Source organism: Crotalus tigris, unplaced genomic scaffold (genome assembly GCF_016545835.1).
Source record: "Crotalus tigris isolate CLP2741 ecotype Arizona unplaced genomic scaffold, ASM1654583v1 scf7180000017573.2180621, whole genome shotgun sequence".
Lineage (NCBI taxonomy): Eukaryota > Metazoa > Chordata > Lepidosauria > Squamata > Viperidae > Crotalus > Crotalus tigris.
The window spans coordinates 1,102,017-1,127,384 of NW_024096483.1; the positions used below are offsets into that span (position 1 = coordinate 1,102,017).

Below are 25,368 nucleotides of genomic sequence, written 5' to 3' on the forward strand. Positions count from 1 at the left end.
AACACAGTTCCAATAGCTAATGCTAGAAATGGAAGAGTGTAAAACTAAATAGCCTGGAGCCATGCCCAAGCCCAGCTATAGCAATCCAGGCCATTTGGGAAACAATTCTTCGTGGAGAAGGCGACTCTTTTTCTGTAATCATTTACTTCTGAAGAAGACTTTTCTTCCCAGCAACCATATTGAAACAACCTGAATCCCTCAACTGCCTTGTGGCAGTTGTGGTTGTCCTTGTCTCTCTGCTTGAGGAATGAAACTCACTTCCTTGAACAACATCTTTGAGGTCTCAGACTTCCCCACATCCCTGAAATAAATGAGTTTAAGGTTAGCTTCTAATGAAGACTTCTCTAATTGACATATGATAAAGATGAGTAAAAGAGTCATGAAAAGCATCTTTTAGGTCTCAGACCTCTCCACATCCCTGAAATAAATGAGTTTAAGGGTTCAGGTTAGCTTCTAATGAAGACTTCTCCAGCTGACATATGATAAAGATGAGTAAAAGAGTCATGAAAAGCGCATTCTAAGGCTTTATTCTTTGCTGTTCTTCAGAATAAATCCCATGACAGCAATATTACAATAATTTATATAGGAATTAGAGACCCTCATGCAGGGAACCTAAAGAAGAATGAGGGATAGCCACAAGAAGAAAACTGGAAGGAAATAATGGCTAGCAACTAATCTGAAATAACTCAGGCAACTGAATATATATAGTTTTGATAAAGTACATTGTGGCCAATAAACTCAGATGAGTTTTACACTGCTGGAAATGTATTAATTTGCAAGCAGTTGTTGCTGAAGAGTTGCTGGGCATATAGGTAGGCCTCAACTTACGATCATAATTGAGCCCAAAACTTCCGTTGTTAAGCAAGACAGTTGTTAAGTGAGGTTTGCCCCATTTTATGATCTTACATAATTGTTAAGTAAATCACTACAGTTGTTAAGTTAGTAGCATTATTGTTACTTCCCCATTGACTTTGCTTGTCAGAAGGTCGCAAAAGATTATCACATGACCTTGGGACACCACTGTAAGTACATGCCAGTTGCCAAGTGTTTGGATTGTGATTCAGGCCTCCTGTACGTTATTCAGCATTATGCTTAGCTTAATGGGACATCTACTCAAAGACATGTATAAAGCATTAGTTTGGGGAAAGTCACAAATAAAATTGTCTCTTTTTTGTATATTTATAATAATCAGTGGCTTCTGTTACACATATAACAACTTTCAGCTTTCCAGGTTGCATGGAAACAACATATTTCATATCTATCAGGAGTCATCATGGGTACAGGTTATCTGCCAACATCAGATAAAATAAATTTTAAAATAGTGAAACCTTTTAATATATAAGATCTCATGAAATTGCTAGAAGTTAATAAAACCATGCACAAAAATGCTCTAATCTTCTGAGTTTATGCCATTCTCTTGCAAGATCTCATAAGATCTCTCCAGTTTGGATGATCAACATGCAGTCAGTATATTTCTAATTAAGGTATAATGACTTCCAACTTTCTAGTAAAATATAATTTATGACATGTTTTGCCTTCTTCTCTAATTTTCTTTTTTTTTAAAAAAAAATATGCTACTATTTGATTTGCTACTCTAATCCTGCCCTTGAAGACTACTCAGAAGTTACAACTTCTCAGTTGTAGAAGGATGGACAAAGTTTTTGGTAGGATCCTGAATGCCTTAGTTATTCCTGTTCCATTGTATTCCCCCATATCACCATTATTGTTACAATTACATTTTCCCATATGATTTCCTATGCCAGTGATGGCGAACCTTTTAGAGACTGAGTGCCCAAAAACTGCCTCGCCCCTGTCCCGACCCCGCCTCTCCTGGCTGCAGGGCCACCCACCACCTCCACGGCCCGCCATAGCAGATCACCCAGGTGGCCCAGCAGCATCATGGTGGCCACGCTCTTTGTCGGTGCCCTGCAGCATTATCTGTACATGATGGGGTATGAGAGTGGAGTCTTGACCCGCTACCCTGCTGCCATGTCCTTGGCTATGCTGCTTTGCGCAGGCTGCGCCCAGGGCGAGTCTCCTCCAGGGGGGCTACTGGTGTGGAGGGGGGCTACTGGTGTGGAGGGCTCTGAGTGCTGCCTCTGGCACCCATGCCATAGGTTCACCACCACTGTCCTATGCCATTTCTTGTTGACTACCCTCATAAATATGACAACCCCCTTAAAAGGACAAGTACAAATGACAGAAAAGGGATTAATGGAATTCCTGAAGCAAGAATCTCCCTTTCACTTAAGTAAATTAAATAGTAAAGTTACAAATGCTAGTATCTTTCAAACTCTTGATAGCCTGGCCATGCATTATGTCCCAAATCACTGGAATTTTTAAATCTTTCCTCTATGACTGAGAATATGCTCAGAAGATGTTAACATAATGCAGTGCATTTGTTCTCTTACAGTTACTATTGCATAATGTATGAGAAATTCCAACACAAATAAATGCATCCTCAAAGAACATTGCTTTGTTTTTGTTTTGAGGTGGGTGTTGCCATATAAAATCAATCAAGTGACTTCCATAATGCTGCTATTAGGGCATTTTTCTTTTTGTCATTAAAACTAGGCTGTGGCATAACATTCTGGCATCAGTGTGATACCTAACCTTGAATAGAAGTTTATTAATAAGACATTAGAATGGTGTTTGGAGATTTCAAATCCCAGCAAATTGAAACCATTCCCTTTTCAGAACAGTAATCTAAATTTCTGTTCATATTCAATAACTGATAGTCTATATCCAGGTTCCATAGCTTGGATGCCCTGCAAATGTTTTGGGGCTACAACTTTCAGAACTGCAAATTGGAAAAGTTGTTTGCATGATATTGACTTGAAATTTTGGAAGCTGCAGCCTCATCATAGGTGCTTGAGATGTTGTTGGTTATGGAAGGTTGCTTAGAAAGAAGTAATGAAACATGATCTTTATTTATTTAACTTCCACAGAAGTCACGCAATCACTGATATACAAATTTAGTTTACCTAAAGCATCAGATAAGATATATGGACAACACTATATAGGAGATAATATATTAAATTAAGATGGAACCATAATAAAATCACCATAATACAGAGCCGTAGAATTGCAATGGGATAAATGTTATAATCAATATCTAAGGAAGCTAACCATCTAATTCTAACTGGTTGTGGTGAGGTCAACCCAGGTGCTTAAAAATTTCTTGAGGAGACATTCTTGAACTAATGATCCTTGATGAAGATAATGCCATTATAATTAAGGCAGAAGTTTCAATATCACCCTTTGTTCAAATAATATTTTATAATAAAATCACAACACATCAAATGAATTAAAATGGGAGACAATCCCATAATTTTTCATCAACCAACAGGTAGGTTCTACAGCCCCTACCTAGATGCCTTCCATATAATTTACATTGAATTTCAGTTCTTATCTTTAGCTTATAAAATACAGGAAACTGACTAGCAATTGTAGAAACTGAAGAAGACACAGATTACTACCAAACTTGGGACTTATTTTATTGTTGGTAGAGGAAAAATGAAGGATTAGGAATTGAATATGTATTAGCATAGCTGAGCTCAGACAGCTCGTTGGTTGAAAAATTAACATATGTATGTAAAAGAAAATCAATAAAATCTTTATAAAAAGAAAAGAAACTGAAGTCCAACATATCTGGGTATGGGTATTTTTGGCATATGATTAAGTCTACATTAAAGTTTGCTATCTTTTATAAAGTTTTCAAACCTCACAGTAATTCTGTTTTAATAGTGGGAAACAATCCAACACCTGTATTTAAGAAAACACAGTTCCATCTTCAATAATCTATTCATACATCTTGTTTTAAAATTAGTATGTACTATTATAGTTAGTAAGTGAGTGACTTGTGGATATTAAGTAAAACATAGTTTGCTATTTTACTGCAGGTTTCTTCATTGATATTGCTTGTTGGAAGCTGGATTTGAAATTAATAAATGTAATACTCATTTTTCTCTATATTGTTATTAATATTTTTGCTTTCAAACTGAAATTTCTGCAGAAGTCCACAGTATGTTCTGCTTGGGGAGAATGACACAAATCAAGCTTTAGATCAGGGGTCTTCAAACTTGGCTCTTTTATGACTTGTGGACTTCAATTCCCAACTCCCTTACTGGCTGAGGAATTCTGGGAGTTGAAGTCCACAAGTCATAAAAGGGCCAAGTTTGAAGACCCCTGCTTTAGACTCTCTGAAGAGTTGATGGAGGCTCCTTTTTTATTTAGAAACAAATGAAGCATACCATTGAATTGTCCAGGAGAAACAGAATGGAATTAAACAGACTATTTTCTATGTGACTGTCAAGCACAAAGGATCAGGTTGAGGCTCAAAGGATTTATTGCTCAAGTCTATACACAAGAATTTAGTCAACTAAAGTTCAATACTAAATTGGCACCATATAGGGGTCAACGAAATTCAAGAAGTGTTGAACTTGGACCATTTGTGGCAATGTAATGACTCTAAGCTCGTGATATGTTTATCTCCTCCCCAGCTCTGCCTGCTCTTCTACAGTGATATGTATATGAGTACATTCTTGCATGTTGAGTTGCACTAGCATCTGCAGAAAAAGATAATTTAATTAAATTGTTCTACTGAAACTCTTTAAAAGGATTTTCCCCTAAAAACCAAATGTAATGTAAAATCCAAATCAAATATGATCTTCCATATTAATTTAATATACCTTAATAAACTTTACACAGTTTAAGCATTGCATTAAGCTGCCATACCCCTTTATGGATTACTGCCTTGTCGTGGCGAAGGGGCTTGCGTAACTCAATGAAGCTATAAGCTATGCCGTGCAGGGCCACCCAAGACGGACAGGTTATAGCAGAGAGTTCTGACAAAATGTGATCCACTGGAAAAGGAAATGGCAAACCACTCCAGTATCTTTGCCATGAAAACCCCATGGACAGTACTAAAAGGCAAAAAGATATGACGCTGGAAGATGAGCCCCTCAGGTCGGAAGGTGTCCAATATGCTACTGGGGAAGAGCAGAGGGCTAGTACTAGTAGCGCCAGAAAGAATGAAGCGACTGGGCCAAAGCCGAAAGGACGCTCAGCTGTGGATATATCTGGTGGTGAAAGGAAAGTCCGATGCTGTAAAGATTTTTTCTCCATAGGAACCTGGAATGTAAGATCCATGAATCAAGGCAAGCTAGACGTAGTCAAAAAAGAGATGACAAGACTGAACATCGACATCTTAGGAATCAGCGAACTAAAATGGACAGGAATGGGTGAATTTAACTCAGATGACCATCAGGTATACTACTGTGGGCAAGAATCCCTCAGAAGAAATGGAGTAGCCTTCATAGTCAATAAAAGAATAGGAAAAGCAATACTGGGATACAATCCTCAAAATGACAGAATGATCTCTATTCGAATCCAAGGCAAACCATTCAATATCACAGTAGTCCAAATCTATGCCCCAACCACTGGTGCTGAAGAGGATGAAATTGACCGGTTCTATGAAGCCCTACAGCACCTTATAGAATTAACACCAAAAAATGATGTCCTTATCATCATGGGGGATTGGAATGCTAAGGTAGGAAGCCAAAAGATAACCGAATAACAGGCAAGTTTGGCCTTGGAGTACAAAATGAAGCAGGGCACAGGCTAATAGAATTTTGTCAAGAGAATACGATGGTCATAACAAACACTCTTTTCCAACAACCCAAGAGACGGCTCTACACATGGACATCACCAGACGGTCAACATAGAAATCAGATTGACTATGTGCTCTGCAGCCAAAGATGGAGAAGCTCTATACAGTCAGTAAAAACAAGACCAGGAGCTGACTGTGGCTCAGATCATGAGCTTCTCGTTGCAAAATTTAGGCTTAAATTGAAAAAAGTAGGGAAAAGCACTAGGCCACTCAGGTATGAACTAAATCATATTCCTGATGAATATACAGTAGAGGTGACAAATAGATTTAAGGAATTAGATCTGATAGACAGAGTGCCTGAAGAACTATGGATGGAAGTTCGCAACATTGTACAAGAGGTAGCAACTAAAACCATCCCAAAGAAAAAGAAATGCAAGAAAGCAAAATGGCTGTCTGAGGAAGCTTTGCAAATAGCTGAGGAAAGAAGGGAAGTGAAAGGCAAAGGAGAAAGAGAAAGATACACCCAATTGAATGCAGAATTCCAGAGAGTAGCTAGAAGAGATAAGAATGCCTTCTTAAATGAACAGTGCAAAGAAATAGAAGAAAACAACAGAATAGGGAGGACCAGAGATCTCTTCAAGAAAATTGGAGATATGAAGGGAACGTTTCATGCAAAGATGGGCATGATAAAGGACCAAAATGGCAGAGACCTAACAGAGGCAGAAGAGATTAAGAAGAGATGGCAAAACTACACAGAAGAACTATACAAGAATGAGCTTAACATCCCAGATAACCACAATGAGATGGTCACTGACCTCGAACCAGACATCCTAGAATGTGAAGTGAAATGGGCCTTAGAAAATCTGAGCAACAACAAAGCTAGTGGAGGTGACAGTATTCCAGCTGAGCTATTCAAAATCTTAAAAGACGATGCAGTAAAAGTGCTACACTCAATTTGCCAGCAAATTTGGAAAACTCAACAGTGGCCACAGGATTGGAAAAGGTCAGTTTACATTCCAATTCCAAAGAAAGGCAATGCCAAAGAATGTTCAAACTATCGCACCATTGCACTCATTTCACATGCTAGTAAAGTTATGCTTAAAATCCTACAAGCTAGACTCCAGCAGTATGTGGATCGAGAACTACCAGAAGTACAGGCAGGATTTCGAAGAGGCAGAGGAACTAGAGATCAAATTGCCAACATACGCTGGATCATGGAGAAAGCTAGGGAGTTCCAGAAAAACATCTACTTCTGCTTCATTGACTATGCAAAAGCCTTTGATTGTGTGGATCACAACAAATTGTGGCAAGTCCTTAAAGAGATGGGAGTACCAGACCATCTCATTTGTCTCTTGAGAAACCTATATGTGGGTCAAGAAGCAACAGTGAGAACCGAACACGGAACCACTGATTGGTTCAAAATTGGAAAAGGAGTCCGGCAAGGCTGTATACTGTCGCCCTACCTATTTAACTTATATGCAGAGCACATCATGAGAAAGGCAGGGCTAGATGAATCAAAAGTTGGAATTAAGATTGCCGGGAGAAATATCAACAACCTAAGATATGCAGATGATACCACTCTGATGGCAGAAAGTGAAGAGGAACTAAAGAGCCTCTTGATGCGGGTGAAGAAGGAGAGTGCAAAAGTTGGCTTGAAACTCAACATTAAGAAAACCAAAATCATGGCATCCGGCCCTCTCAATTCCTGGCAAATAGATGGGGAAGAAATGGAGGTAGTGACAGATTTTATTTTTCTGGGCTCCAAGATCACCTCAGATGGGGACTGCAGCCAAGAAATTAAAAGACGCTTGCTCCTGGGGAGGAAAGCTATGGCAAATCTAGGCAGCATACTAAAAAGCAGAGACATCACCCTGCCAACAAAAGTGCGTATAGTCCAGGCCATGGTTTTCCCAGTTGCAATGTATGGCTGTGAAAGTTGGACCATAAGAAAGGCTGAGCGCCAAAGAATTGAGGCCTTTGAACTATGGTGCTGGAGAAGACTCCTGCGAGTCCCTTGGACTGCAAGGCGTTCAAACCGGTCAGTCCTAGAAGAGATCAACCCCGACTGCTCCTTAGAAGGCTGGGAAAGATTGAGGGCAATAGAAGAAGGGGACGACAGAGAATGAGATGGCTGGATGGAATCACTGAAGCAGTAGGTGTGAATTTAAATGGACTCCAGAAGATGGTAGAGGACAGGAAGACCTGGAGGAACGTTGTCCATGGGGTCGCGATGGGTCGGACACGACTTCGCAATTAACAACAACAACAAGCTGCCATAGGAAATATTGTCTTCCTAAATATTATATCTTATGTTGAAAAATAGTTGAATCAGTGAGACTAAGAACAGCTAGGTTGCTAGGTTCAGAAAGTGAACCATGATGCATGCTTAGTCTGTTGCCTCATTGTAATTTGTAAAAAATAATTTATGTCTTAGTTGTTATGGAAATCAAGCCCACTGTAATTTATTTAATAACCCATTTTTAAATCAACTATATTATATTATTGAAATAGGCCAACATCATTAAAAGTATAGGAATTCTTGATAGCTTAGTCTTCTCCATTTTATTATTTTTTTTTGAGGCTTACGCATTCCAAATATTATCTTTATCTAAAGCAGCATTTTAACTCACAAAAGAATTAGAAGTAGCAAGGCTTATAATCCAACTTGATCTAAGAAACACTTTTGTAAAATATTGCATTGGAACAATTTGCATAATTTTTCTATGTTGCTATTTGATTCCACAAAGAATCAGCCAATCCCCCCCAAAAAAAGAAAAGAAAAGAAAGAAGGAGCATGCTTCTGGAGAAGATGCATGATTATGCTTTGACAGAAGAGGATTCCAGTGGGACCTCTGAGCAGAAATGCTTAAATGTACATCCATTATGGGTTTAGCACTAACATTCAGTTGCACAGCTCTGGCGATGCTCAATGCTAGCAAAAAGTTCAAAGCAAGGAACCCAGAGAAAGAGGACAGAAAGCTGCATAGGGTCCTAGGCACGAAAGAGGAAGAAGACAAGGCTTATAAAAAAAGATTACTAAAAGCAACAGACCAAGAGCAATGTTGGAAGGAAGGGGAGTTGGACTAGCATGGCCACAGAAAAAGAAACAGAAATAAGAAGTAGACAATGAAGCCAAAAGGAATCTTGTTCCTAGTGTAGCATTCTTCCACAACACAGGTGAAAGCAGTTTAACTCCAAGACACCCTTTCTCAGCTTTCAAATGTATTTGTCTACAGTCCTCAGGATTCCTAGCCATCATGGCCAGTTGTAGCTAGCAATTCTAAACAAACACATATGAATGTGGCAAATTGGGAGAAGTGCTCTAAATATTATATCTTGGGAACAAGACTCATTGGGTTCACCATGCATGCAAAAGATTGCCACCCACAGTGCAATCCTATGGACAATTATTTGAAAGTCTGTTCTTGTCTGCCTTTGATAGAGCAGATAAATACGCTGAAAGTTCTTGGTTTCAGTACTTTGTACTCAAGTCAGACACACCAAGACACTTCCAGGTTGAAAGGACTAGCTGGTGACATCACTGTTGCCCTGTTGGGGAGCTGGAGTGAATGACAAGAGGTCAACCCTGCTCCATGACAGCTCTCAGGTATCGAACATGGACTTGCTAACCTTCTGCCCAGGGTTCCAACCACTCAAGCCACCGTGCTCCTTCCATTTCAGTACTACTATTATTGGTTATTTATCCCATCTTTTCTTCAGGTAACTCAAAACAGCTATTTGGTCCTTCCCCATTTTGTATTCTCTACCTTGTATCCCACATGACCCGAGTGAGAGATCAAATTTGGTCTCTTCAGTCCAATTCCAGTTTTTAGCTAGACAATGTCTAGCATGCCAAGGGCAAACAACATGCCAATAACTGATAGGATATGCTGGCCCTAAATAACCCTGAATGAGGTTTTCCAAGTTTCTTTTCATCATACATTTCAGCCATAATTCTCAATCCACTTACATTAAGAAAGTTCACGAGGCAAGTGGACTTTCTTCTTTTTTAGTTTCAAAAAAACAAAAAACAAAAAAAACCCAAGAAAGTCCAGTTGCCTCGTGAAAAAGCACCTTTGGGATAACTATGACTTGAATGACTTAGAATCTCCCTAGACCAGTGTTTCTCAACCTTGACAATTTTAAGGCATGTGGACTTCAACTCCTAGAATTCCACAGCCAGCAATGCTGGCTGTGGAATTCTGGGAGTTGAAGTCCACATGCCTTAAAATTGTCAAGGTTGAGAAACACTGGTCTAGACATACATTAAGAAAGCCTTAATCTGAGCATCTAATACCACTCAAGTATATATTTAACTATAGGTTTGCCTTCTGATCTATCCTGAATCCTATGCCTTTCCTCTGATGTTATTTTGAGGTATATTTACCTTGGTCTAACTTTCACAAAAATCTTAGGCATTTTATATATGCAATTTTGGCTATATTCCAACACAGCTATCTCAGAATATGAACATACCTAATAGAATAGAATAGAACAGAACAGAACAGAACAGAACAGAACAGAACAGAACAGAATAGAATAGAATAACAGAATTGGAAGGGACCTTGGAGGTCTTCTAGTCCAACCTCCTCCTCAGGCAGGAAACCCTATACCATTTCAGACAAATGGCTGTCCAATATCTTCTTAAAAACTTCCAGTGTTGGAGCAGGAAGTTCTGGAGACAGGTTGTTCCACTAATTAATTGTTTTAACTGTCAGGAAAATTCTCCTTAGTTCTAGGTTGCTTTTCTCCTTGATTAGTTTCCAGGAAGCCTTATCACAATGTTTATTCTGAGTTAGCTCATATTTTACATTTATTTCCTTTTTTTCCTACCTCATCTTTAACTCTTTTTGTCCTTCTGAAGTTGCCTTTTGCCTCACTATTTTTACAGCAATTTAGTTTACAATTGCTTTGACCGTAAGGACATTCTATTCTTGCTCTTTTGTTCTATTTTAATCCTGTCTTTGCTACCTATAATTATTTCTTATATTTAGAACCTGGTCTTTGATCCATTAATTGGCTTTTAAAAAAATGATTGATCTATTTCTGTCTTCCTCTATGGCAAGTCATTTTTCCTCTGAAAAAGACAAATAAGCAAAATATTTGTTTGTGTGTGTATATAAATTTCAATTAGGGGTTAGGTTTAAAAATTTTTTTATTATTTTCTTCCAGATAATTTCTTCCAGTAATAAATTTTATTACTTAGTAATGGACTGGGAACCTGCAAAGTATAAGTCTTATAGATATGTGAAAACCTGAAGCTGTCATTTTGGGACAGCCATGAATGGACAGCACTAAAAATGGTACATGCTGATTGGTTATTTGATGGCTCCTAGAAACTAAAAAAAAAAAAAATGGCCCCAGCTCTACTTGAATTTAAAAAGGCTTTGAAGACATGGCTTTGTCATTGTCTTTGGTGATCTGGTTGTGAAACCAGCTAAGCTAGAAGGTTGTATTGATTGACACATTTACTTGTAATTTCCTAGTACATATTTTATGATTTTTATTTGGGTTTAATGGTATTATTTGCTATTTTTGTATTTGTTAGTTGTTTTTTAATTATAGGAACAACCAATATGGAACTTAAATTGAACCTGGAGTCACAAGTGTAAACTGAATGGCTACACAAACTGAATGTATAAACAAACAAGCAAATAATCTGGAGCAGTTTTTAGCACATGTCTGCTATATAAATCATTAATATTTCAATTCTGCTATTTTATATATTTATTAAATTAGTATGCTGCTCATCTCACAGTCACATGAATCTGGGCAATGGGTCTAGGATAGGGGTAGGCAACCTTGGCTCTTTTATGACTTGTGGACTTCAGCTCCCAGAATTCCTCAGCCAGCATGACTGGCTCAGGAATTCTGGGAGCTGAAGTCCATGAATCATAAAAGAGCCAAGGTTGCCTACCCCTGGTCTAGGACAACTCGCCATAAGACACTCATCACAGGACAATTCAACATTGTATTAATCATTTCATTTAGATACTTTTATTATTGGTGACCACGTTTTTGTCAAAATTATTGTAACTCTTGTATTTTTGAATTAAGTTTCTTTATTTTATTGTCATTGTTAAATTTTCAAAATTAATTTAAATTTTGTATTTGTCAAATTATCCCAGGTCAAGTTGTCCTGCAGCAACTTGACTGTGGCGAGTTGGCCATGGGGAGTTGGCTGCAGTGAGTTGGCCATTCTGCTTGGAGATTTATAATTAGGTTTATCCTATGCAAGTTGGCTTATTTTATGGTTCCAGGTACAAAGTTCAGGATCAGATCCCAAGGAAGGAATGCATGTGGATAGGAGACATCCAAGCAAATGTTTCTTGAAATTCACAAGCAACAGCCATTCTTGTGATAACAAAAGCCCACATCCATTGCACAGAAATATCTATATAATACATTCATTGATTCAAAATGAGAGAGGGGGGAGAGGGGGGAGAGACAGAAGAGAAAGAGACAGAGACAAAGAGAGAGAGAGAGAGAGAGAGAGAGAGAGAGAGAGAGAGAGAGAAAGAGAGAGACACAAAGAGAGTATTACACCCATCTTGCGGAGGCAACTCTAAGTAGAGATTTAAGGTACTCCTCATTTCTACAGGGCCCACATAGTTTTTAACTATGGGAATCTTTTCCTAATACAAAGTGCTGAAACAGAGTAACATAACATAACATTGGGAAAATTCTTGGAAATGAACAAGTAGATATATAACTTGTCTATATCTATTGTGAAATGGGGTCTCATAAAAGATAACAAAAGGAAGTCCTACCAGAGTCCAAAGTGGTGTGTATTTATGCCAGACATTGACTGACAACCAAGATTCCTTGAATTGTGAGTCTTTCTTCTTTGGAGAATCCTGAAATGTTCTCCCAAACTCCAAGGACAAAGCCATGTAGTGGTTAGAGTATATCAGTTTAAATATAAAATCAAAACCTGATGAACTAATTTCAAATGTTGGTATGAAAGCCTTGGTTGGATAACTCTGCATCATCAGCTATGATTTGTTGAACATGATTAGATCAAATATAAAAAAGATGTTGTGCATACAAATACTTATTATGAAATATGAACATCTTTCACTAACCACAAAAGCAATGTATAATCAACCAAGAATACTTACATATTTAAGAAAATGTTTATAAAGTGTTCTTACAAATTGACATTCTAACACACTTCTTTATCATTGATCGAAAGAAAAGTAGCACTAGAGTCTATTAAAAGAAATGAAAAATATCTAGTAATGACCAACCTGCCTCATTGATTAATTGGCATTGCTGATTTAAACAGGAGTTAAATATGCCTAACATTTTCTGAATCAGCTTTTTAGGCAGCTCTTTTACTGCAAAGATGGTTGTCAGGGGACCAAAAAGTCTTAATATTGATCCTCTATTGATACATTTGTAAAGAACAAAAACCACATTTCCCTAGTGCAGTGGTTCTCAACCTGTGGGTCAGGACCCCATTTGGGGTCGAACGACCATTTCACGGGGATCACCACACAACGCAGTCCGCCATTTTTTCCCCCCTTTTCCTTAACTGTGCTACTCCCTTTTATTCTATTGGCTTTTGAAAGCCAATAGAATAGACTCTCTTGAATAGAGTCTAATTCTATTGGCTTTCAAAAGCCAATAGGAATTGTCCAGGCTGTCTCTGCCCTGCTGAGCCCGCCAAAAGTCCCATTCTGCAAACGGTGCTGCACCAGTTGAGTAGTCCTCGACTTACGACCGGTTGAGTAGTCCTCGACTTACGACCGGTTGGGGGGTCGCGGCATTAAAAAGGTTGAGAACCACTGCCCTAGTGGGAATAATAAAGTCAGTTTGTGGCTAGGCTATGTTTTTTTTTTCAATCAACCCACTAATTATTGTATAATGTAAGAAATTTTGCAAAAAGGAAAATCTCAAATCTATTCATCTGTCACAAAAGATCAGAATGGAAAAGGGAATTCTGGAAGCTCAAAGAAGCTCCTAGATCCAACTTTGAGTCTGGAATGCTAAAGTTTATTAGCCGACACAGAACACCATAAAGTTTGAACAGTATTCATACAAATAAAGACAGATGGCAAAAGATAAGCATAAAAATTACAGTTTTGCACCACTAAATCTAATATTTATATTTCCATTTTGCAACCTGGAAAACAGATACTTTAATTACTGCTTTGGTGCAAGGATATTTTGACTTTTATTGGAGATCACAGAGATTTCAGCAGCACTCTTTTTTGATCAATATTAATAGTGCAGATGCTTGACCTCTAGATTTTTGCAAACCATGAGTGATTTTTTTGAAAAATGCACTTTGTAACATTAAGTGTGATATTGATGGTGGATTATTTTTAGTAAACTTAAAAGACTCAGGAAGAAACAGGGAAGCTTCTTAGAGAATAATTTAAATATAAATCAATTAAAAGCTTCTTACTTATCATTTGGATTAAAACATTTGAGGATGCAAACTTTGGTATTGCCATTCCGAAAACAAGTCACATGGTATTTTGCTCACTGAAGTATAAGCAAATTTAAGATTATATTTAAATCATTTCAAATAAATGATTGTAAGAAATCAGAAAGAAATCACAATCACTTTTCAAAGAGCTGTATATAGTTGTCTAACTAAGAAACAATTAAGGAGGGAGACATGACTTAATCTCTCCTTAGTCCTCAAATATTGAAACTGCTGTCATGCAGCAGTCAAAACAAGTATATTCTCTATTGCTTTATTGCAGGAGTAAAACTAATAGTGGAAACTGGAGAAACAAATTTCAAGCAACTTTTGTAGAAATTTGCTAGAGCTATGTACCAGTAGAGCACTGGAAAATAGAACTCTCATTTCACTGAATTTATTATTTTTAATTATTTCAATTGTTGAAAAAAATATTTTTTAATTTTTTAAGCAAGAACACACAGCATTCCATTTAGAATGCTATAGCTGGACTGGTAGATCATTCATCAAACATGATTGAACAATAAAACCTCCAAGATCCTTTCCAGCTATATAATTCTAAGCAATACATTTAAGTATTTGCTTTAATCACAATGTATGTAGTATATAAATCCAAACATTTTAGTTGTACATCGTGGCTTATGACATAACTGTGCATGTTTTTCTGGGCTACCAGTCACAACACACCTTTCACAATTGTAGTAGTTGGAGCCAAAATAAAAACTAAATTAGATTTTGTTTACATTTAGACTTAAGTAAAATTAATTATCCTCCAGTAATGTATCTAATACTTTTAACCTTTTGCAATAATAAAATTGTAGTGATAAAAACTCTGGAGAATTCAAGGAGAAGAAGACATCCCAGGGTTTGCAGAGATTTGTATTATCCAGATTGATACAAATCTCTGCAAACCCGGGGTGTTTCCTTGAATTCTCCAAATTGTGCAAAATAGTCAGTTCAACCAACAATAGTTAATATAACATGTGAAACTATAGCCAAGATTTCCTAAAAATCTCTAAAACTTTGGCTTCTCTTGTTTAATTAATCTATCTTTGAAATTGGTGGTATAAAGTGGACTTGATACTAATTGTTGTTGTTGTTGTTAATTGCGAAGTCATGTCCGACCCATCGCGACCCCATGGACAATGTTCCTCCAGGTCATCCTGTCCTCTATCATCTTCTGGAGTCCATTTAAGTTCACACCTACTGCTTCAGTGACTCCATCCAGCCATCTCATTCTCTGTCGTCCTCTTCTTCTATTGCCCTCAATCTTTCCCAGCATTAGGCCATTCTCCAGTGAGTCCTTCCTTCTCATTAGGTAGCCAAAGTATTTGAGTTTCAACTTCAGGATCTGGCCTTCTAAAGAGCAGTCGGGGTTGATCTTGTCTAGGACTGACCGCTTTGAACGCCTTGCAGTCCAAGGGACTCGCAGGAGTCTTCTCCAGCACTATAGTTCAAAGGCCTCAATTCTTTGGCGCTCAGCCTTTCTTATGGTCCAACTTTCACAGCCATACATTGCAACTGGGAAAACCGAGGAAGGAGAAGTAGCAGAAATATTATATAATGCTGGAATTCTTCATTTTAAGGGAAATACTTTTTACTTCAATTCCAAGCAATACCAGTATGATTTCAAGATTGAAAAAACTTATTGGGAAAAAGTGTTTGAACTGGGTGGGAATTCCTAAAAAAAAAGGGGGGGTATTAATTCAAAGAATTGCAATAGAGAGAAAGAAATAAGAGCAGCAAAGAAGTCCAATGAGATGTTCACACCCCTGGAAACCACACTATTTATATCCCTGAAACAATTTCATATTGTTCTATCTCCCTCAACATGTTCATTTACAAATGTGCAAATCCAATACTAAATATGCAAAAAGATAGGCGCCTCTTTTGGTGCTTATCATTAGGTCAAAGAAGTTGGAACTCCTTTACTTCACTCTTTAAAATAGAGGAAGGGCATGATACTTCCACGAGTTGCTTCACTGGGAAGCAATTCTGACCAGGCTCTGGAGAAGTATCCTCAGAAAAAGAAAAAGAAAAATTAACTGGAGCTGTCCAGGGTCCTGACTCTAATAGTCCTTTGGACTCTGCACTTGACGGTTTATCTTTCTGATCTGTCATCCTGACTGGATTATATTTATTCTCCCATTAGTGTTTGCAGTTTTTCGTGCCCAGATCCAGCTTTCTCAAGTGCCATTGACCTCCCTCAAGTGCCATTGACCTCCCTCATGTGTACAGAATGGAATAGTTTTCTATTTCTGTTCACTCACTACGTAAAGAATGTTGATTTCAAATTAATAGATATAAACGTTCACTACAGATATATTGGTTCATATTTTTATTTTTTTCCTCATATGATCGTACAGAAGTGATTTTAGGGAGTAGATGCCTTTACCAGATAGCATTATTCCAAGAGGAAATTCCCCCAAATAAAGTAAAAAGATGTCATATTTATTCATTGTCCTTTTCTGACTAATCTAGATTCTAGAGTGTGTAATAATACTGTTTTATAAACAGCTTCTTTTTTAATAGTAGTGTTATTAAAAGGCACAGTTATAATAATAAAAACTAATACAACTTAAAAGTAGAAGGTAAAAGAAAAAAGAACTATAGCAATGAAAAAGAAGAGAAATATATAAAGAAATGTCTCCCCCTTAAATAACTTATCACCTTGTCTTAAAATACAACAAATTTATATTTTCTTCCCATATCCCATTTCTTATCTAGAAACAAATCCTTAAAGCCTCATCATTTCAACTAAAGTCCATTAAGGATTACCAAAGATAATAGCATATCTACAAATAAGTCAACTTTATATTCCTCCCTTTTACTTTTAACAATCTTGATCTTTAGTCTTTTCACATAATGTCTTTCTGATTTTTTTTATTTGTCCTACCTCAGAAAATTCTTTAAACCTGTAAGAAGCCTCTTTTGTAGGAAACAGCTTTTTTATTAAATCTTGCCTTACACCCAGATATTATATACATAACACATGACTAGACCTACTAAAATGTATACAACTCAGATCTTAGCAGCCCAAGACATATTTTATATTCAGATGACTAGAAGTTTAATTTCCATCAAATTGGTTAGTAATTCAATACAATGTAATCCAGAAGGCAGCTATTTATACAAACTGTCTTTTTTCTATGTTTAATTTCTAAACAGGAGAAATTGGGGCTGGGGACAGCTGTGGAAAGAATTAATCCTCTTAGAATTGAGCTCTGTCCAGGAACTAAGCTTTTAAAAAGTATTCCCACAGAAAGCTTGATTCAGCTATCTCTGGTCTAGTGTGTGCAGCTTTCTTCTTTATGTGCTAATTGTATTTAAGAGCAACTCTCATTTGGCCAAATTGATCTTCACTTCAAATTAATGTGCACAGGTTTGCAGCCTTAGTATTGCAATATGAAATTAACCCAATCTAGTGTTATCACAAGTGCTTCCAGCATACCCAGCCAGGCTGGGGAAGAAGACAATGGTAGCTCATCACCTCTGGAAAGGATAAATGGGACATCTAGTCAAAAGCAAGGCAGAAATATAGTACTAATTTATTGTGTGAATATGCATACATCTTTGTTTTTTGATAGATTGTTGAAGGATGTGTGGGCCAAACTAGATTGGACATTACATCATCCTTGCCCTTAACATAAAAGGCTGGTTCTGCTTTCATTTAATCTACATGCAAAAAAAGAGAAAGGAGGGAAGATTATTGGGCTCTTTCCATCATTCCCGTTTGGAGCCATCCTTCGCAACAAGGAAAAATCCAGTCTATCCAGGCTCTAAGGCACTACCAACATTTCAAATCTGTGTGCACTGAGAGGACAGCTATTTTTAAGACACCAATCCTGCACATCTATATCTAGGAATAAATCTCATTAAACTCACGAGGCTCTGAAACACAGAAGGTAAACACACACACACACACACACACACAAAACGCAGAGCTTTCAATCTTCTGAGCAATTCCAATAGCTAAACTAGCCTCAGAGAAATTCAATTCTTCTCTTGCTCCCTCGAGAGCGTTAAAAGGAGAAACTGGAAATAGCCCTTAGTTATTCGTTCCCGCTCCTTTCCGCGGACCGCAGAAAATGGGAGGCGAAACACGGGCGCGCGCACGCATACACACACACACACATACCTTGACGTGAATTCACTGAATGAGCGACGCGGGGAAAAGGTAACATTGCCATTAAATCGCAGCATGACCCCCCGCCGTGGAAGATGCCCAATGGAGGGGGGTGGCGGCAGGGAGTAGGATCAGAGAGTTAGGGAGGGATCCAGCCTCCTAAACTCCTTCGTGCTAAGCGCGCGCACACCCACCAGCTGCCGAATGAATCTTGGTCTTCCTCCGCAGAGACATCTTCAGCGCCTTGTCGAGGCCGCGGGGGTGCGTCATGCTGGAAGTCTGCTCTCTGCTCGGAGCCTGCTAAGGGCTGGCCGATGGCAGAGGGAGCGGTAGCCTCGCCATCTGCTCCTCGCCGGCCAGCTCCAGCGCAAACCCTCCAGCCGACAGCGCCGAAGCGGCAGTCGCCGTCGCCTCTGCGGCTGGCGTCTTTGGCTTCCCCGCTCGTTGCGGCAGGAGACAAGGAGCCCCGCGCTGCGTGGACTTCGACTGTCAGCTGGAGATTTTATCTGCAGAACGCAGCGCAAACCGGAGTCGGTAGGCCCTGCTGAGAGGGGAGATTGTCTGGCTACCTGGCTCATCTTGTCCTGTAGGTTGGGCTAAGCAATCGCTTGGCAATCCTAGACCGATCCTGCTGGTTCCCTCAATCCATTAACTATCTCTTATCTTTTATTCCGTTGTAGTCACTATTTAAATTCATCAATATCTTCCCTTATTTAATCTGCAAAACTCTTTATCATGAAGCTGTTTTTCTCTACTGTTATAATATGATCCATAAACTGATTCCAGTCTTTAATAAAAGCATCCGTAGATTTCTCTTTCATTAGACTTGTCAATTTTCCCATCTCTGCCAAGAGACCATTTTTTTATGCATACATACATACATACCATCACACTATTTCTTTTTAAGGCAAGTAAAGCTATGTAAAACACAGAAAAAGTATGATCAGTTAAATAAATTTAAAGTGGGAGATAAAAGAAACAGCATCCAGCTAGAAAATACAGGCAGTATATTGATATTGGAAGTAGAACATTGTCAGGTGTCTCCAGAGTAGGCTGAATCAGTGCAATAGCCACACAGGAATCCAAAAAACAGCTGATAAGTAAAATCTACCTCTGGCAGAAAAGCTGAGAAGTATCACAAAAGATTTCCAGCAGCCATGCAAGCTCTTTTTATACAATCAGGGTTCAGATTTCTTATGTCTCTTTTTCCAACCTGCTCTATATAAAGAAATATAAGTGATTCTCTTTTGGTTTTAGTCTTAATAACAACCTGGTGGAGTATCAGATTATTTACTTTTGAAAACATGAGAACCTATTTTCACAAGAACATATACAAGGATTCATTTGTTAATATTTTTATGAAGATAGCCATAGGTATCTATGGTGCATAAATTACTTGTGGCATTTGCACGATATTGTCATGCAACACGCAACATAATTTGATCCCTTGGTTACCCGCCAACACTGATGATGGCTTTTTGGGCGGTATGCTTACTACCATTAGGAGCATACCAAGAGCAAGATAGGGAGCAGGCAATAAGACAAGTGCTGCTGAAGTTAACAAAGAGGCCATTGGTGGGTGAGAAGTCAGCTTACTCTGTGGGTGCACTGATTAACTGTTTGGTGGTTGGTGCCATAGTACAATAACTACAGAGGAGGGGGGGGGATTGTTAAAAAAAATGATCCCCTCCATGTAACAAATATGTTAACCTTGCCATTGATTAATATTTATTGAATTTTATAAAAGAACCCAAATTTTAAATGTTGTGGAGCTGGATCCAGTATGTGCTACTTATTTTTGTTCCAAAGTGGTTATCGCATGCTTTTTATATCTCCAAAATACTTTCTATAGGCAATCAAGTTCATAACTTTTATGGGGGCTAAACACAACAAATCTTATAGGCATGTCTGGCAGAAAACTCAAATTTTTCTGGAGAAGGTCAAGGGTTTGATTTTCAGTAATCTTTGCTATACTGCTTTCCATTTGTAAACTGTGAGAGTACTTAAAAGAAAAATATTTTAAGCAATGTTGTGGTAGGCAGAACAATCCAATGGTCTTGTTAAGAGTCCTTGTTGTTGTTAATTGCGAAGTCGTGTCCGACCCATCGCGACCCCATGGACAACGTTCCTCCAGGTCTTCCTGTCCTCTACCATCTTCTGGAGTCCATTTAAATTCACACCTACTGCTTCAGTGACTCCATCCAGCCATCTCATTCTCTGTCGTCCCCTTCTTCTACTGCCCTCAATCTTTCCCAGCATTAGGCTCTTCTCCAGTGAGTCCTTCCTTCTCATTAGGTGGCCAAAGTACTTGAGTTTCAGCTTCAGGATCTGGCCTTCTAAAGAGCAGTCGGGGTTGATATCTCCTAGGACTGACTGCAGTCCAAGTCCTAAAGTTTTGCTGGCTGCAGACCAAAGGGAGAGAAGTTGGAAGATCCCTATTTTCAATTCCTTAAGCTTTTTTGTCAGAAAAAAGCAAGGTTCCTCCAGTAGTAATGAATGTCATAGAATAAATGAAGAACAAGTCTAAAGAAGGTTTAAATATTAAAGGTGTTGGAAACATGGTGGGCTGGATCTAAAATCAATGAGTCTTCAATCCCCAGTCTGTTCTTTCTAAGACTGACTATTCCCACTGGCAAAAAGAATTGGCTTTGGAAAATGGCAAGCAAGGAAGAGACAATTGTCTAAGAAAAACAGAAAATTAAATAAGCTGTTTTAGTACTTGATTAAGAAGTTTTGACGTAAAATCTTGGGCAAAGTGCTTCAACATGCAAGATTTGCTCTTTAACTAAAATTTTTAAAAGTATTGGGAGAAGGCTCTATGATACTCCTAGAAGTCACAGAAAGATGCCATAAATGTGAAATTCTTTCACATTTAAGAACATCTTTCAACTGATCTAGTAATACAGTATATTGGGTGCAGCAAATTGGTAATTCTATGAGCTTTGTCATCCACTTTTTTATATTCTTTTAACAGTTTTATGGCTATTGATGTGGTAATGTCATATGTTAATATAGCTTTCCTCATCACTCTTCAGATGCTGGGATTTAAATCCCCAAATTTTCTACAAGTATGATCAAAACAATTGTACTCCTGGTATGCAGAAGTATATTGCATTTGTAAAACCACAAAAAAACAGCAGAATTAATCCTTCAGGATGAACTATGCAGTGAAGAAGGTCTCTGATTCAGAAGTCAAACAAAGGAAACACGATTTAGTAGCTCATTATATTAAATACGAGTTATAGTTTCTTAAAGTTGTTTATTCTTCTACAGAGCCTACCGTTCTTCCTCTGATGTAATGATGTGTTTGAAGTAATGATCTGTTCAAAGTCCACGTCATAGATTATTACTGTAACTCTATTATGAAATGAATATCTCCCTATCTCAATAGTATGTATTATTTATAATGTGTCTAGCATACCCTTCCTTCAAATAAAGAGGAGTTGACAAACAGCCCTGGGAACAACAATAGCTAATCCATAGCCTGCAATAAAGAGAAGGAAGGGAAGCAGAACTGTTCCATCAAACTGGCTCAGCTTTGTTCTTGTTACTGGGTAACCACTTTTGTCACCAGCCATTCCATCAAGAATCTAAGCTCTTTCTATCACATCTAGTCTTTAGAAGAATTGGAACTTTAAACATTTGCATCTGAATTTTCTTTCCTCTTTCTTCCAATCTGCCCTATATAACTTATTACTGTTTACAAAGGATTACAATAAAGAACAGAAAGAGTTTGTGTACTATATATATAGTGTATATTATCTTGTTCCTATTCTGAGTACGGTGTGTACATGTGAATATTGAAACTTAAGAAAAAAATAATATCCAGCATGCATTGATCACACCTCTGTCTAAACATTCCTTAGTTTTTTACTTGTCAAATGCACAGAGTTTTCACCTCCTACCTTCTCCCCCAATTGCTTAATTGCAGGCTTTGCAATTTCTATTATTGTTATTCCTTCTTTAACTAGCTTGTACTTCCAAGGAAGAAAAGCCTTGTATTGGCCGAAAGTGGGAAAGAAAGAGACTCTGCTCTCTGTTCAAACTTCTGTGAAAAAACCAGCTAGCCCCCAAACCACTTTTTTTTTTAAGCAGGATTACTTTGTTAGGCATTTTTCTGTTCTGGCACTGATTTGGTTCTTTTCTCAAAAAAATCTGTCTTCCCAATCCACTGAAGATGACTGCTGATCTTCCTCCATTCTTTGTCCTTGGATTCTTTTAATCCTTTGCTTAGCTCAGTGGTGGCGAACCTATGGCACAGGTGCCAGAGGCGGCACTCAGAGGCCTCTCTGTCTCCCCAGTCCTAGGCCTTCAGCTGGGTTTTATACAACCTTTTCGCTTTAGGTCTCCACTGCCGTGTGCAAAAAAAAAAAAAGGTTCAATCAATCAGTCAATTTTAACTTCTCTTGGGAAAAAAAAGATCTTGCTAAGGTGGAATTGATTGATTAAACTTTTTAGTCCCACCCAGTCTGCCTTTACCACTGCAGCCATGCCCACCCAATGGGCCACACCCAGCCAATGGGCCCACCCAGCCAATGTGGGCCACACCCACCCGGCACCAAATGATGCATAAGTGGATTTTGGGTTGCAGTTTGGGCACTCGGTCTCTAAAAGATTTGCCATCACTGGCTTAGCTGATCACATCTTTCACCATCAGCATCATATGTAGACTGTGAAAGAACCCTTCTTCCCCAGTTCCCTCCTACTCTAACTCTTATATACGTCTCTAAAAAACATGTGTGCCCATTTGCAGATGCTCTAAGAAGTTAAGTTTTTTTTAATTGTCTAGATGCTTTAAACCTTACACATGGGTATCAGATTCTTCTTCCTCCAAAAGAAGCTTTTTAACATTGACATACACGATGCCGAGAGAACAAGTGGAATTATATTCTGGTTTTGTTTTGTTTTTTTAAAAAAAATATTGGCAGATTAGCAGCTATGAAGGTCTTGGAAATGATGCTCATATGTTGTGATATGTCTGTACCTACAAAGTTCAGAACTGGGCAAACCATGATATTTCCTTCGACAGCTAATGTCAGACTTTAAAAAAGCAGGATACCCGTGGACAGCCAAGAAAACAACATGAGGGATCATTGAACAAATCAGACCAGAATTCTCATTTGAGCCTCAAAGTAACCTACTTCAGGCACATTTTGTAAAATGGTCTAATGCTAGAAAGGTGGAAGGAAAGAGAAGAAGAGGACAACCAGCAGCAAGGTCACTGGACTCTTGTTACAGTGGTAATGAGTGCACCATTGGGGGAGGGGGGAGAACCTGAAAGAACAGGTTGGGAATCTATGTGGCTGCTAGAAGTCAAAAGTGACTTGATGGCATCCCATCAATCATGGAATCTCATCTTGATTGTCGGGGGGGGGGGGAAAGGAAGCTTATCTGCTAATGCTGGCATACCTCCCACGTTGTTTCAGATGAATTCTTGCCTCTTAACAATAGCAAAAACTGTCTTTCACATCCTCTCCCAAAAGGAATTTTCCTAATTCCTTTTCCTCAAAGGAATTCTATTTGTTTGATTCCTTTTTGCTGGAGAGAATGTGATCACACAGATACATATACAACACACATATAGGTATTCCTTGCTTAATAACCAGTAGCTAAAAGGACTAGAAGACTCCCAAGGTCCCTTCCAGTTCTATTCTATTCTATTCTATTCTATTCTATTCTATTCTATTCTATTCTATTCTATTCTATTCTATTCTACTCTACTCTACTCTACTCTACTCTACTCTACTCTACTCTACTCTACTCTGTTGTTGTTGTTAATTGCGAAGTCATGTCCGACCCATCACGACCCCATGGACAACGTTCCTCCAGGTCTTCCTGCCCTCTACCATCTTCTGGAGTCCATTTAAGTTCACATCTACTGCTTCAGTGACTCCATCCAGCCATCTCATTCTCTGTCGTCCCCTTCCTCTATTGCCCTCAATCTTTCCCAGCATTAGGCTCTTCTCCAGTGAGTCCTTCCTTCTCATTAGGTGGCCAAAGTATTTGAGTTTCAACTTCAGGATCTGGCCTTCTAAAGAGCAGTCGGGGTTGATCTCTTCTAGGACTGACCGGTTTGAACGCCTTGCAGTCCAAGGGACTCGCAGGAGTCTTCTCCAGCACCATAGTTCAAAGGCCTCAATTCTTTGGCGCTCAGCCTTTCTTATGGTCGAACTTTCACAGCCATACATTGCAACTGGGAAAACCATGGCCTGGACTATACGCACTTTTGTTGGCAGGGTGATGTCTCTGCTTTTTAGTATGCTGTCTAGATTTGCCATAGCTTTCCTCCCCAGGAGCAAGCGTCTTTTAATTTCTTGGCTGCAGTCCCTATCTGAGGTGATCTTGGAGCCCAGAAAAATAAAATCTGTCACTACCTCCATTTCTTCCCCATCTATTTGCCAGGAATTGAGAGGGCCAGATGCCATGATTTTGGTTTTCTTAATGTTGAGTTTCAAGCCAACTTTTGCACTCTCCTTCTATACCCGCATCAAGAGGCTCTTTAGTTCCTCTTCACTTTCTGCCATTAGAGTGGTATCATCTGCATATCTTAGGTTGTTGATATTTCTCCCAGCAATCTTAATTCCAACTTTTGATTACCAATCATGATCACGTGGCTGCAATTTGCAAGGTTTTTTTTGCTGTTTTGTATCAGATAACACAAAAAAATGCCCATTGGATATGTTGGATTCAGTTAACAGCAACAACTAACAACCATGTGATTTGCTTAATAACCACAGTGACTCACTTAACAACATTGTAAAAAGGGATTGTAAAATTGTGTCAGGTTTCATGCTTAACAACCGCAATGACTTACAACCAAAATTCAAGGCTCAGTTGTGATTCTAATTCAAGGATTTCTGTGTTCTACTTTGTATTCAGATTTAATGTTCAATTGTTAATTGAAGACACTAGAGGTCAGTATAGATAAAGAACAGGAAACATTTGTTTATGCTTTTTTTTTAATTGAAGAAACAATTAAAGAGGATCCACTGAGCATTATTTTTATTGGAGATATAAGAAAGGAGAGAAAAAGGAATGATCCACCAAATAGTCTTCCTATTCTGGTGGGATTTTGATGGAGCAAAGGACCTTTCTTGATTTGATCTCTGGTATTGAAAGTGTGCTGTTTGCAGACATTTTTTAACAGAATGTTAAAGAAAAATTCAAAGTTTGAAAACTTCTTTTGGACAAGCACAA

The 25,368-nt window shown here is 38.4% G+C and overlaps 1 protein-coding gene across 4 annotated transcripts in view; it reads right to left on the reverse strand.

The window, feature by feature from the left end:
* ATP8A2 (ATPase phospholipid transporting 8A2) overlaps nt 1-18,940 on the reverse strand; it is a 347,289-nt gene extending 328,349 nt beyond the window's left edge. Inside the window, exon 1 of one of the 4 annotated variants that reach the window (XM_039356441.1) lies at nt 18,366-18,940. In XM_039356441.1, coding sequence (XP_039212375.1) covers nt 18,366-18,441 — 76 coding nt within the window. In that variant the 5' untranslated portion in view covers nt 18,442-18,940. The other 3 variants (XM_039356458.1, XM_039356469.1, XM_039356450.1) reach the window with 3 other exon arrangements.
* Nucleotides 18,941-25,368: the final 6,428 nt, after the last annotated feature.